At 46.8% G+C, this 14358-nt stretch overlaps 1 protein-coding gene across 2 annotated transcripts in view; it reads left to right on the top strand.

Moving 5' to 3' along the window:
* The window catches only part of RPTOR (regulatory associated protein of MTOR complex 1), a 2181859-nt gene that overhangs the window by 2129200 nt on the left and 38301 nt on the right, over positions 1 to 14358 (top strand). For both annotated transcript variants that reach the window (XM_078654105.1, XM_078654106.1), the window contains one exon: positions 332 to 461. In XM_078654105.1, the coding sequence (XP_078510231.1) occupies positions 332 to 461 (130 nt within the window). The remainder of the gene's footprint in view (positions 1 to 331; positions 462 to 14358) is intronic.

Genomic DNA, 14358 nt, shown 5'->3' on the forward strand with positions numbered 1-14358 from the left:
CGGGCTAATAATTTTCTTCTCATTCTTCCCATCTTTACTTTTCTCTTTCTCTACCTCCTCATTCGCACTTTTCTTCCTTATTCATTCCTTTATAATCTTCTCTGGCTTTCCTACCCCTTTTCTTCTCTCTTCTTTCTATGCCTTCTATTACTTCTTGATTTCTTTTTCTATACCCTCAACATGTTTCGCTCTGTTCTATTCTGCTCATTTCGCCTCTTCTTACTTTTGTCTATCGATTTTCTCCCATTATTGTTTTTTTTTTGCCCATTCTGTTTCTCATCATCTCGATTTTCTTTGTTTGTTCTTTTTCTATTATGTCCCGTTTTTCTAGTGGTTCCATGAATCAGTTCATTGCAATATACAGCTGCAGCGGGGAACTCATCAGCAACATCAAGTACTACGATGGCTTCATGGGTCAGCGGATCGGCGCCATCAGCTCACTGACATTTCACCCCCACTGGGTTTGTACATATTTCATTTTATGGACCTTCTTTGTTGGATTAGAAACATCAGGGGCAGTTCTGTTTCCATCCAAACACTCCTCATTAGAATGTATAGGAAACATATGACGATTAATATTCTGCATGCTTTTGTTAACGGTTCTGACATAAGTGAAATTACCTTAGTGCTGGTTTGGTGTACCTTGCGCCTTCATTTCTTTCCTGGATAACCCCTTTCTTAGTCTATAATAGTTATATTTCATGATCCCAGTGTTAGGGTGTGTTTGGGAGGCTCTTCTCTCAGTGATTATCTCGTTTTGTACCCTCAACCACCCTTTACCTTTTTACAATGTGCAAGTTCAGTGGGCTGGAACCATGAGAAGGAAAGCAAGCATTTACAATGCAACGGTTTCGCCTTTTGAAAAGTTAGAGCTATTGGCATTGTAAATGACAACATTTTTATTTATGTGTTGGTTTTGAAAACAGATAAATAAATGGCATTGTCATTTACATTGGCAATAGCTTAATCTCTTGCAAATGTGAGACCTATGGTACCCTACTGGACGAGCTCAGCAGACAGCAATTACTTGCAGACGAGTTCTATAACACAACAGCGCTGTAAATGACGAGCGTTATTATCGCGGGCGGTCGTGGTACGCATTTTCTCCAGTCAAGAACGGTTTGCTTTTGTATAAATAAAACAAACAAAGCCATTGTAATTGTGTAGCAGATCTAAGCTAACAGACAGGACGTACTGGGAGAATAAACTTTCAAATAGTTTGAAACTTTAGTATGCCGTTGGCGCAAAGACAGCCAGCCCATCTGCAGATATGTTGTGTCTGTCGCGTTGTGTGCAACTGGAAATGACATGGCATGGATGTAACTTCTGCAGCAAGTATTCAAATCCCAATATATGCATGGATTATTCAGACATACAGAGAGGGGAGGCTGAGACTTACACCAAGTATATATAGCTATATAGGCGCATACACCTATAGATCTGAGTGGTAAACTATGTGCCCCATTAGCTAGTCAAACGTCTCATTTATTTCCTGACTCGTGTCTCTCTATGATAATCGAGTCAATTTTACAGGTTCTGCTGGTGCACACATGGCGTAAGTCCCCCCGAAAATGACAAGAGAAGGTGGTGTCTAATTCAATTACACTGTCAAATAGACTGGCGGGTGAGTGTGGCCGTGTATCTCTGTGTGTGGCTGTCTCTTGGGCGTATCTGTATGTGCGGATGCCTCGTGTATATCTGTATGTCTTTTGGGTGGCTATGTGTGTGGATGAGGTGGGTGGGGGCCAGCAGGGCGAGCTAGAATGCAGGGAGGATTTAGATGGAAATGAGGGAAGAGAGACGATCGAAAGAGGACGAGAGAAAGATGTGCCGAAACAGACTTCGAAAGAGGGGAACATGAAGGAGAGAGAGTGATTGGCGGAATGAGAGCCATCGAAAGGGGGGGGGGCATGAGGGAAAGAGAGAGTGGCACAGGACGAGCGAGTGGGGAGAGGGGTACTAGAAAGGGTATTAGGGGGACTCAGTCTGAGAGAAGTGAAGGGAGAGCGGAGGGTGAGGGGCAGGAGAGAGCGGGTATCTCGAGACAGCGTTTCTCAAGCTGCTGATCCGGTCGCATAGCTGCCGGTGGTGCAGCGGGTGCAGTGGCACTGGAGCCACTCTATTTGTGCACTAAACGATAATTCATACACTCATTCTTTGCTAAGGGAGATAGTAAACACGGCGAGTTGGAGCAATTTAAAGGCACTGTGCGACGGCGTAAACCTGGCACCATGCAATGTGCTACATTAAGGTTTGGCCAGATGTACATAAGCTTTCAGACGGGGCAATGTCTGAGCAGTCTGTTTGTCCCTTATGTGGAGAAATATCGAAGCGGACATCCCGGTCCTCCCAGAGCGCATCAAGCACGGACAGCATCCTCGGCGATTGTCCTGTATAGAACGCCTGTCCACACTTCAGACCCGAGTCTCCGCTGACCCTCACACACACACAGAGTGCTGTGACTCCACCATGCCCCCGCTGTGCCCGAGAGTCCTACCTTGGTCGCAGGCTCCCTCCTGACTCTCGTCTCCCCTGCTCTGGGCGGGTTCCGGGGCAGGCTGGGGCTGGGCGCCGCTCTCCATGTCTGCAGCGGCTCTGGGGCAGGTGTCCCGGGGTTCGTGGGTGTCTCGGAGTGACCCTGCTGTGCACGCGGCTCTGGGGCTAGCACCAGGAAGGTCACCGCTCGGCTCCATGTGAGTGGCAGCCGCGGCCGGTCCCTCTCTCTCGCTCTCTCTGGCGCACGCACCGCACTCACACACACACAAAGCCTGGAAGTGCTGCTCCTCCCGTGCCTGCGCCCCGGCTCTGCTGCTCACACTGCATGCAGGCCCTGGGCAGGAATCGCACGCACTGGAGCGAAAATCGGGGAAAGGATGCCCCCGGCCGGCGGGGGCCACCTCCATGGGCATGTCCGTGAACTGCATGCTCTGATGGTCGGCGATCGACGTGCTGACGTGCAATCATCCCGCTGCTGTGTTTGGCTGATGTCTGCGTTGGCGCCCACGTCTGAGCTGGAGATTCAAACGCCCGGTGTCTTCATTTGATCTTCAAGCAACAAAAACTCGCGGATCAGAGCCTCCGTCTTGTTGCACGCGGGACAGGGACAAAGTTAATAATGAAGACAAACATCGGTTGAAAAAATAAAAATAAAGTACACGCCCACAGTGGCCATGTCTTCATGATGTTGCGGAGAGGGAAAGAATCGGCGGGAACGCCCACGAGTCGCCTCGCACAATGACGGACGGCTCTGTCTTCCAATGGCTAGCCTCCATTTATGGAGCTAGCCAATGAAAGACAGAGGCGGAACAAAGCCCACATATTGAACTCATTAGGATTTCGCCTGCGCCGAAAAGCTGCACAGTGCGCAGCTTTCGCCAGGCGAAACCTAAAAAGGAGGAGAAGAATGGGTTTGAATGTCCTTTTAGTTAAAAAAAAAAAAAAAGCTGTTTTGGGTACTAACCATTTGATCTCTCCTCAAACCAAAATGGTTGTACAATATGATAAAAATGTAACCCGTCTACATCTTCTCACAATCTCACTTTGTGAGCATCATGAGCCGGCGTGAGTGAACATGGTTCCATGCCATTCTCAGTGTACGAGTGAAGCATGCATTCGCAGAGGATGTGTTGGCATTTAGAGTCCAGCAAGATTGGAGCGTCTTCAGTGCTAAAGAAAATATCGGAGGCCTATTCTATCAAAGTTACTTCAGTGCTAGAGGAGGCGCCCCTCCTTATGAAGTGTCTGAGATATTTGAGATTAAATAAGAACTCCTGCTAGAAGGATTGGCTAAGATATTCTGACCAATACTTCTAACTGGAGATTCTTTGCCTTTAGAATATCCGCAGGTCCCAGACTGGATCCTGAGGATTTAAACAGCATTGCTCCTGTGTGCCAGTAGTTGACACTGTGCAGCTCACGTTGACTTCGTTCCACCTTGAAAATTACAATGGATCTGCATCTAAGCATCTCATTCTCGCTCCTGGCCACTGTCCGAGGAGCAGATTCTGCAACTGATCCAGATTCACGCAGAGTTCCTGAGGCCGTCGGCGACAGCGCAACGGATTGATGCCTTTAGAGACCCCATGTTGAGATATTTTGGCACTCATGGCTCTCTCTGGCACGCCTTCAGGCCCCAAGGATCTGCAGATGCCTCTAGTCTGGTTACTGCTGGCATGCCCACCCTTGACGCTGTCTGTGCCTCCTGAACCGGTTCCGCTCCAATATCGGAGCCGACTTTCAATCAAATATCAAAATCCATGCCAGTCTCTTTGTCCTCAGTGCCGGCCCGGTGCCACCTGTGTCAGAGAAAAGCCTTGTATTAGTTGTCCTATTTAGCTATTAGCAAAACCCTTCATGGTCACATCCCGATGCCATGCAGACACACCTAGTCCCAGTCCAATTTAACTCAGACTGAACTATGTCTTTACCTCTGAACGTACCCCAGCGCAAATAACGTTTTAGTATTGACTTTGATCAGAGTCTACAAGTTTTTGGAGATGACAGTGAAGATGGTGGTGATTATTCTCCCCCCCACATTATGATGATGAGTCTCTACATGGATTTACTGTAGGCCAGTGGGTTGGTCCCTTCCCCAAACACTGGGTTGTGTTTTCGCCCATCGAGAACACAACCCATTCTCGCCCTAGGAATGTTTCTTTGCTGTGATGAGCGAACGTGCAGGTTTTAAACTTGCAGCTGTCATGTATGGAAATTAAGTCCAACATATTGATAGAAGTTTTACAACCTGCGCAGACTTCTTTTAGCCTTTACTGTCATTTAATGAAACCCCTATAGGCAAATGAATGGGCACCTAGTGTAAGCCTCATTCCTATGCATTGGTGAATAGGCCGGTATCTAGACACCACAGACTAATGCCAAGCGTATGGTGGTACAGTCTTCCGCCAGCAAGGTGAACCCCAGTTCATTCCCTAACCCCGCCTTCACCCCCTCCCCAGATAGGGAGTCAAAGAGTTGAAGCATTTGGTAAACCAATGTTTTCATCGGTCTTCCTAGTACTCCAGTCAATCAACGCCAACTATTTGCTGGGCCGATATTCCCTTGCTTTCTGCGATATGGTTATCAAGACCATGCCGGCTGTCCCAGGGGTATTTTTGACCATTCTGTCTCAAACTATCCAGGATGCAGCCTAATCCATTATCCGTTCTGGACTAGACACTGTTGACTGCTTGAGTAGAGCAGTCGGCACCATAATGGTGCTTCAACGGCATGGTTAGATGAGGTCTATGGCTTCTCTGTTGTTGTGGATGCCTCTCTGATGGATATGTCATTTGATGAATGTCGCCTTTTTGGTGGGAAAACCGATTATGTGCTGAAGCTTTTCATAGAGAGACAGACCACATACCACAATGTGTTCCTTAGGCCTGTCTACTCCAGCTAAACAGTCCCTTTAGCAATTTTGCACCAGAGGTTTGGCTTACAGGCAGCGCCAAAGCCCACGACCACTGCAACAGCACCCCATTCCTTTTGGAGTAGGCAATGGGGATCAAGCAGACAAAGCTCAGACCATCAGGAGCAGTGAACTTTCCAACCTGACTAAAGTGTTAAGGAAGAGAATGTGTTCTTCAGCCAGCTTGCATTGAGGTCAGTCAGAATGGTCTGCCTATTTCTCTGGTATACAGATGTCCTATGAGACATGACCAGAGTGATCTTTGCAGCATTTCCGGAAGAGTTTCCGACAATTTTTGGCTCAAACCATTCAGCATGGCCAGAATGCAGCCAAATATGTAATTAGGGCTACCCTGGATACCTCTGATTGCTTGGAATGAAAGGCGGGCACTAGTGGGGTGCTCCATTGCCATAAGTGGATGTGATCCACTGGTTCTTCTGGAGACGTGCAAGCACCCCTTAAGAATATCTTTTTATGGGTCCTGCCTGTGAGACGTTGGCTTGGTATATGATGTTCACTATTCTAGTGAACACCTTGCACCAGTCCAAACAACCCTTATGGTGATGGCTGTAAGTCAACCTTATAGACCAGCTATCCTAGTGGTAGCGTGGACAGAACAGTCTTAGGCTAAAAGACTCTTGAGGGCGTGTAAAGCCAGCTGTTTTACCATATGTAACCCCTTGAATATCAAATGAAAGGACACCACACAGGATATATATAAAATATATATGTATTTATTCACCAACACACTCCTCTGAACTCTTTATGAGATCAGAGGCCAAAGCACATAACAAGTTACTTAGTCAGAATACGTTAAGTTGCACAATTTACAATTAGGTCCTAGGGGCGAAGCAAACCATATATTAAGAAAGTGGTATAAGTACCACGTCACGAGAAAAGGAAAGGCCTAGGGCCTAGGTAATCGCCGGGGCTACACTATCCGAACCTTAGTTTAGAAGTAGGAGGCCCACAGGCGGCGCGTGCAGTGTCTTTACACACACGCAAGAGTCAATGTAAAGTCAATGGGAACTTAGAAGTTAGATAAAGAAGGATTTAGGACACCTCCAGTCTAGCTAGGAGGAAACAACTAAAAACCTATACACTTGGATAGCCAATACCCTTGGGAGCACCGAAGTACTCGCGTTACCTCACCCACAGGAATCGGGTGCATAGGTGTGAAGATGTCGGGTTTCGCCGTTGAAGTCTATGGAGCCTGTGAAGAATGATGCTGCAGGCGACCAGGAGGAAGATGTACGGGTGGATCGAGAATGAAGAGGACCTGAAAGCAGAGGGGACAGAGTCTGGGGCACTAGCCAGTGACCGGGTGGAACCAGGAAGGAACCAGACGACGTCGAGGAGCAATCAGGTGCTGTCTTGAAGCTTGTCTCTTCAGCCACGCGGACCAGGAGGCGTCGAGGACGAACAGGTGCTGGAGGCGAGCTGTCCCATGAAGGTTCTCGCAGATGGAGGGGTCGACTGCCGGATTGGAGTCAACAAGCCTTGGCAAAGGCAACCCACGCAGGATTCAAAGAAGGCTTCTGGTGCAGACCAGCAAGGTCTGAGGTGTCTCACCTTTGCAGGGAGGCTAGAGCCAGTCTGGAGCAAGCAGACCAGCGAGTTGGTTCAAAAGGATTGTCGTCACAGAGGCTACTAGCCAACGGGCCAGCAACCGGACAATGCGTCGAGCAGAACACAAGCAGAAGGGCCCCACGCAGAACTCGTGGAGTGTGGAGGGCTGATTTTGGGTGCAGGTGGAGCTCGGATTCGGGGCTTCTCTTTCCCCAGTGCACAGCTTTGAGGATGCCTCAGGAGCTGCACAGTTAGCAAGTTGCAGGCTTTTCAAGATGTCCGGTCCCACGCGTCTTGTCGCCTCCACGGATCTCAGCTATGCTGCAGTCGTGAAGAGAGGGTCAGAGAGGTCTGGAAGTCTGGGTCTTGTCAGGCTCTGTGCTCAGGTCCCGGCGGGAGCATCGACAAAGCAAGCCGTTGATTTGCTGGATGGTTCCTGGTTCCCCAGGGTGGTCACTCCTTGGCCACAAGGGAGATTCTTCAGTCTTCAGCTTCAGCAGAACGTCGAAGGTCCAGAGTTTCGTGTCAAGTTTCGATTCCAGGATTAATCTAAAGTCTCAGGACTCAGCTCCTACCTTTATACAACTAAAAGGGGCTGGATTACTTTCGAGGTCGCTCCTATGGGTGGGACCAGGAAGGGGGGTGGTTACACCCCCTTTCCTTTGTCCAGTTTCACGCCAGAGCTGGGGCTGGAGTGCCCCAGCAACCGGTTTGAACTGGGGTATGCATGGAGCACCTAGTGTGCCCTAGGCAGTGTCTCATTCTATTCAGCCCTCCCTGTCCCAATACACAAAATCCTGTCTGGGGTGGTACTCGCACCTCTCCAGGCAGGAAACCTATTGTCCAAACCTCCGTGACTGGAAGGACTCCCAGCAGCAGGAGGTCAGACTGGTGTCTGTGGCAGCAGCGTCCATTTTGTGACGCTGGGGCTCTGGTTAACTTTAACCGGGATAGTCAGCACTAACATGTCTTCTCCCTCTAGAAGGGTGGAATTCTACCCCCGTCGCCAGAATTGGTGAGGGGGTAGTATTCCAAAGCGTATGACACCTTACACGACATGTTTAGATAAAGCCAAACCAAAGTTAGCATTTAACCGCGAGGTTCATAATGCACTTAAGAGTACATGGTATGGCAATATCAAAGAACAGCTATAAGGACATGGTTCCGAAAGCTGCAGACAGGCTCAGCTCATGCTAGAGCACCATCTCACACATAACCAATCACTCTGCCTCCAGGATTGTTAAGGCCTGCCATAGGAGTGACTTATAGGTTACTGTGTGTCTATATATAAGGGTAGATATAGGAATACTATACCTAAGCAAGGGGTGATTACACGACCATGCCCCAGCTGAGTGATCAGTTGTTATAAACAGAGGGGTCCCCCACTTATATGGAGTTGGTAAGAAAAAAGGAAAATCAACAAATATTTCAAAAGGTTAGAGAGAAAAAAGAATCAAAAAAGGTTCTGGAAATGCATTGTTTTATTCACTATGCATCCATATCGTCACAGTCACGTAATTCATTTGTGAATATCAGAATACACACTTAATTGTCATGAGTTTATGTGCCCATAGGGAGAAGGAAAAGGGAAAGGAAGGTAGTAAAGTTAGCATAGAATTGTGACTCACTATACATTTAATAGAAACAAAATTGCATTGAAATTCATGTATGAATTCTAAATGATCCCTATCCACAACAGGGTCATATACAATGTCCACAATGTCTGGTACTTGTTCAGAAAAGTTCAAGCTCCTATAAAGCCGTGTATATCATGCTGGTACTAGGAGTTGAAGGTGGGTAGAGGAACAGTCTACGTTTTGACCCAGGAATCGATGTAGGATAGTTGGTCCTTACAGAGAGGGTCTTCTTCAGGACATACGGGGGTGGGGGGATGGGCAAACCTCCTAGGGTTAAAGGAGAACAGAGTCAGACTTTACTTTATGTAGGGCAAAATGTCCCTAAGATAACCGTAGCGGGGAAAGTGACAGGCCGCCCGGGAACAACGTTAAAAACATACTGAGGACTATAGAGGTTGTCTGTAAGGACTGTTACCTGCTGTGTATTGCAGGTCAGAGTATGACCAGCACGGTCATAAACAAGTCGTAGGGTTACGGTTTGTGGGTATCAGAATTAAATCGGTATAGTAAGATCCATATCTGAAGAGGAACATAAGAATTTTTAAAAAAATGATCACCACTTAGAGCAACACACAGTGCTATTCACTCTTGTCTAAGAGCAACAAACCATGCTATTCACTCTTATCCAATTATATCCGGTCATACCTTAGTTAGAAGTTTCAAGTAGTGCAGAGAGGAACTACCTTTGTGTTTCAAAAACGGCTCAACTAATTTCCGAGTCCGTAAGACGAAGGACCGTATCTAAAATAAAGAGAACACGGGGGACTGATTTGATAAATGAACTGCCCCACCGTGAATACTATAATGGTGGCAGATGTCCAAAGAGAGAGGGGGGGTCTTACCCAACACACAGTGCTATTCACTCTTGTCTAAGAGCAACAAACCATGCTATTCACTCTTATCCAATTATATCCGGTCATACCTTAGTTAGAAGTTTCAAGTAGTGCAGAGAGGAACTACCTTTGTGTTTCAAAAACGGCTCAACTAATTTCCGAGTCCGTAAGACGAAGGACCGTATCTAAAATAAAGAGAACACGGGGGACTGATTTGATAAATGAACTGCCCCACCGTGAATACTATAATGGTGGCAGATGTCCAAAGAGAGAGGGGGGGTCTTACCCATGAGAACCGGTCCTTCAGCGTGGGACGGGTGTCTCAGAAGAGCGGCTCCAAAGTGCTCGTGCCTGGAGGGGGCGGGGGTGGGGCGAGCTTGAATGACTTCGCCGTCGTATCTGAGTCAATAGAGTGAATCGGCGGTTAATATTAAAGTAAACATGAGTTTTTTTAGGGAGAGCATGATAGTTTTAAAGCATTTACCTCTCAGTGCGTCTCCAAAGTGTTCGAGCCCGGAGGGGGCGGGGGTGGGGCGGTCTCGAGTAACTTCGCCGTTGTATCTGAATCGGTAAAGTGAATCAGCGGTTAGATTTAATTACATTAACCAAGGGGCTCCTCATGGAAGCGTGATTGTTTAGAGCATTTACCTCTTAGTGCAATTCTCTCTGCAGTGACCGGGATACCTCGCGGACAAGCACAGCTCCGTAACCAAGAAGTGTCCTGGCGGGGGGCGTGGCAACTCAATATATACGGAGTTAGCAAGGTAAAGGAAGGACTTAAAATATATACGGAGTCAGCAAGGTAAAGGAAGGACTTAAAATAAGTAACCTAGCAACCGTCTTAGTGTGAACAAATAGCGGACCAACGCACTGAACATTGTTCCATAGCATTTAACCGCCATGTTGGCAGGTTCATGCCAATTATCTCAATTCAACTTCTAAACTGTCGGAATGTCCAATGTAGTAACTTATATATCTGTCAGATATTCGACCATCAGTGTGTTATCGTATTTTATTTGACTTTACCATCAAATCCAATACAATGAAGTGACCCAACCTTTGATCATGCATTTGACCGCCTTGTCGGCAGGTCCATGCCAATAAGGGGTAATTGAGTCATATGTCCTACTCGCTTTAGCGAATACAATGTACATTATGAATACACATGGTGTCTGAGATCAATACTTTCGCTGTATGGCAGGCTAAATCATGGACTTCGTTTATATACATTATGTTGAGAATACACATATTATCATCATCCATACAATGTTCAGTGCGTTGGTCCGCTATTTGTTCACACTAAGACGGTTGCTAGGTTACTTATTTTAAGTCCTTCCTTTACCTTGCTGACTCCGTATATATTTGTTTACACTAAGACGGTTGCTAGGTTACTTATTTTAAGTCCTTCCTTTACCTTGCTAACTCCGTATATATTGAGTTGCCACGCCCCCCGCCAGGACACTTCCTGGTTACGGAGCTGTGCTTGTCCGCGAGGTATCCCGGTCACTGCATAGAGAATTGCACTAAGAGGTAAATGCTCTAAACAATCACGCTTCCATGAGGAGCCCCTTGGTTAATGTAATTAAATCTAACCGCTGATTCACTTTACCGATTCAGATACAACGGCGAAGTTACTCGAGACCGCCCCACCCCCGCCCCCTCCGGGCTCGAACACTTTGGAGACGCACTGAGAGGTAAATGCTTTAAAACTATCATGCTCTCCCTAAAAAAACTCCTGTTTACTTTAATATTAACCGCCGATTCACTCTATTGACTCAGATATGACGGCGAAGTCATTCAAGCTCGCCCCACCCCCGCCCCCTCCAGGCACGAGCACTTTGGAGCCGCTCTTCTGAGACACCCGTCCCACGCTGAAGGACCGGTTCTCATGGGTAAGACCCCCCCTCTCTCTTTGGACATCTGCCACCATTATAGTATTCACGGTGGGGCAGTTCATTTATCAAATCAGTCCCCCGTGTTCTCTTTATTTTAGATACGGTCCTTCGTCTTACGGACTCGGAAATTAGTTGAGCCGTTTTTGAAACACAAAGGTAGTTCCTCTCTGCACTACTTGAAACTTCTAACTAAGGTATGACCGGATATAATTGGATAAGAGTGAATAGCATGGTTTGTTGCTCTTAGACAAGAGTGAATAGCACTGTGTGTTGGGTAAGACCCCCCCCTCTCTCTTTGGACATCTGCCACCATTATAGTATTCACGGTGGGGCAGTTCATTTATCAAATCAGTCCCCCGTGTTCTCTTTATTTTAGATACGGTCCTTCGTCTTACGGACTCGGAAATTAGTTGAGCCGTTTTTGAAACACAAAGGTAGTTCCTCTCTGCACTACTTGAAACTTCTAACTAAGGTATGACCGGATATAATTGGATAAGAGTGAATAGCATGGTTTGTTGCTCTTAGACAAGAGTGAATAGCACTGTGTGTTGCTCTAAGTGGTGATCATTTTTTTAAAAATTCTTATGTTCCTCTTCAGATATGGATCTTACTATACCGATTTAATTCTGATACCCACAAACCGTAACCCTACGACTTGTTTATGACCGTGCTGGTCATACTCTGACCTGCAATACACAGCAGGTAACAGTCCTTACAGACAACCTCTATAGTCCTCAGTATGTTTTTAACGTTGTTCCCGGGCGGCCTGTCACTTTCCCCGCTACGGTTATCTTAGGGACATTTTGCCCTACATAAAGTAAAGTCTGACTCTGTTCTCCTTTAACCCTAGGAGGTTTGCCCATCCCCCCCACCCCCGTATGTCCTGAAGAAGACCCTCTCTGTAAGGACCAACTATCCTACATCGATTCCTGGGTCGAAACGTAGACTGTTCCTCTACCCACCTTCAACTCCTAGTACCAGCATGATATACACGGCTTTATAGGAGCTTGAACTTTTCTGAACAAGTACCAGACATTGTGGACATTGTATATGACCCTGTTGTGGATAGGGATCATTTAGAATTCATACATGAATTTCAATGCAATTTTGTTTCTATTAAATGTATAGTGAGTCACAATTCTATGCTAACTTTACTACCTTCCTTTCCCTTTTCCTTCTCCCTATGGGCACATAAACTCATGACAATTAAGTGTGTATTCTGATATTCACAAATGAATTACGTGACTGTGACGATATGGATGCATAGTGAATAAAACAATGCATTTCCAGAACCTTTTTTGATTCTTTTTTCTCTCTAACCTTTTGAAATATTTGTTGATTTTCCTTTTTTCTTACCAACTCCATATAAGTGGGGGACCCCTCTGTTTATAACAATTAACTACCCAGGTCCCTTTGACTTCTGGGTTTAACCCTGTTTTATAATACCAGCTGAGTGATCAGCCAGTTTTGTCAGTTTGCCTGGGGTGGCATAATACATGCTGCAGCCCCTGGTAGGCCTTGGTTACACCTATGCCCTGAGTACCTAGGGTACACTTCTACAGGGTCTGACAAGGTGAACCAATTCCCAATTGTGAATGTACCTAGAATACATGGTGTGAATTTAGAGAGAGTGCATCTGGGCTGTGGGTCTGATTAGCAGGCCCACAGCCACATCTAAGTCGAAAACCAGTAAAGCAAAGCAAAAAGTGGGGGTGACCATAGGAAGCAGACCCTACTCTCCTACACTGCCTAATTGGCAAAACAGATTATTCTGCCCTTAAATGTTCTAAGAAGAACAGCCACAGCGCTTTCCTTGGGCCTTTCCACCCCTGTTAGCCAGATTTCTCATCAGTTTCGACCTTTTCAAAGCTACTTCAAAGGGTTGGTGTAAAGACAACACCAGGTACTGCCACCACTACTTCAGTCACCGCAATCCTCTTGTGGCTGGGGATCCATCAGACATTGCGCAGGTCACTAGGGACACCATTCTTCTCTGCCTCCCGCCCCTGCGGCATTAGCCTCCGAGCCGCTTTAGTTTGCACTTACTGGCAGAATTAACCATTTCCGCCAAGGATGGGGAAATATAACAACTGACAGGTGGGTACTTCAGATTGATCAAAGGGGCTGTGGCCTGTCATTAATTTTTGACCTCCAGCATCTTCCGCCCACATCTGAGCTGCTTTCAGAGGATCACCTCAATATCTTCCTCCAAAAGGTGCAGGCTGTTTTATCAAAAGGGCACCTAGAGAGGGTTCTGGCCCTGGAAATTGGGACTGGCTGTTACTTCTATTATTTCCTTGTGCCGAAGAAGGATGAAGGCCTTTATCCTAGTTTAGATCTCCACCCTCTGAATGCCTTCTTGCAAAAGGGCAAATGGAAGATGCTTACATTAGCCGAGGTTCTGTCTGTCGTGGATCCATGCAACTGAATGGTGGACTTGGACCTTCAGGAGGCCTACTTTCACTTAGCCATCCCCCAGTCCTACAGACACTACTTGCGATTCAAGGTAAGCCAGGAGGAGTTTCAATTTTTATTCATTTATGTATTTATTTATTTTTTGCAGAGTTTTATATAGCGTGAACTAGACCCGAACCGAATCAGGTATCAGAGCGCTTTACATATTTTTCCAGTTACGTTACGACACACTTTCATTTTTTAGGCACGGGGAGATTAAGTGATTTGCCCAGAATCACAGGAGGTTTTGGCGTCGTTACCGAGACTCGAACCCAGATCCCCAGGTCGAGCGCCCTAGCCGTTAGGCCAACTCCTCTCCCAATTTCATGTGCTCCCCTTTGGCCTCAATAGTGCCCCTCGGGTGTTCACCAAAGTAATGGCGCATGTTGCAGCACATCTTCAGAGGTTGAGGATTCCGGATTTCTCTTACCTCAACGATTGGCTGTTGAAGGCATGCTTGCCACAGTCTGTCGTAAACAACCTCCAGACGACGGCAAACCTCATGACTTCATTGTGGTTCACAATGAACATGTTGAAGACGCACCACAGTCCTTTGCAAAGGC

The sequence above is a fragment of the Lissotriton helveticus genome, chromosome 7 (genome assembly GCF_964261635.1).
Source record: "Lissotriton helveticus chromosome 7, aLisHel1.1, whole genome shotgun sequence".
NCBI classification, from domain to species: domain Eukaryota; kingdom Metazoa; phylum Chordata; class Amphibia; order Caudata; family Salamandridae; genus Lissotriton; species Lissotriton helveticus.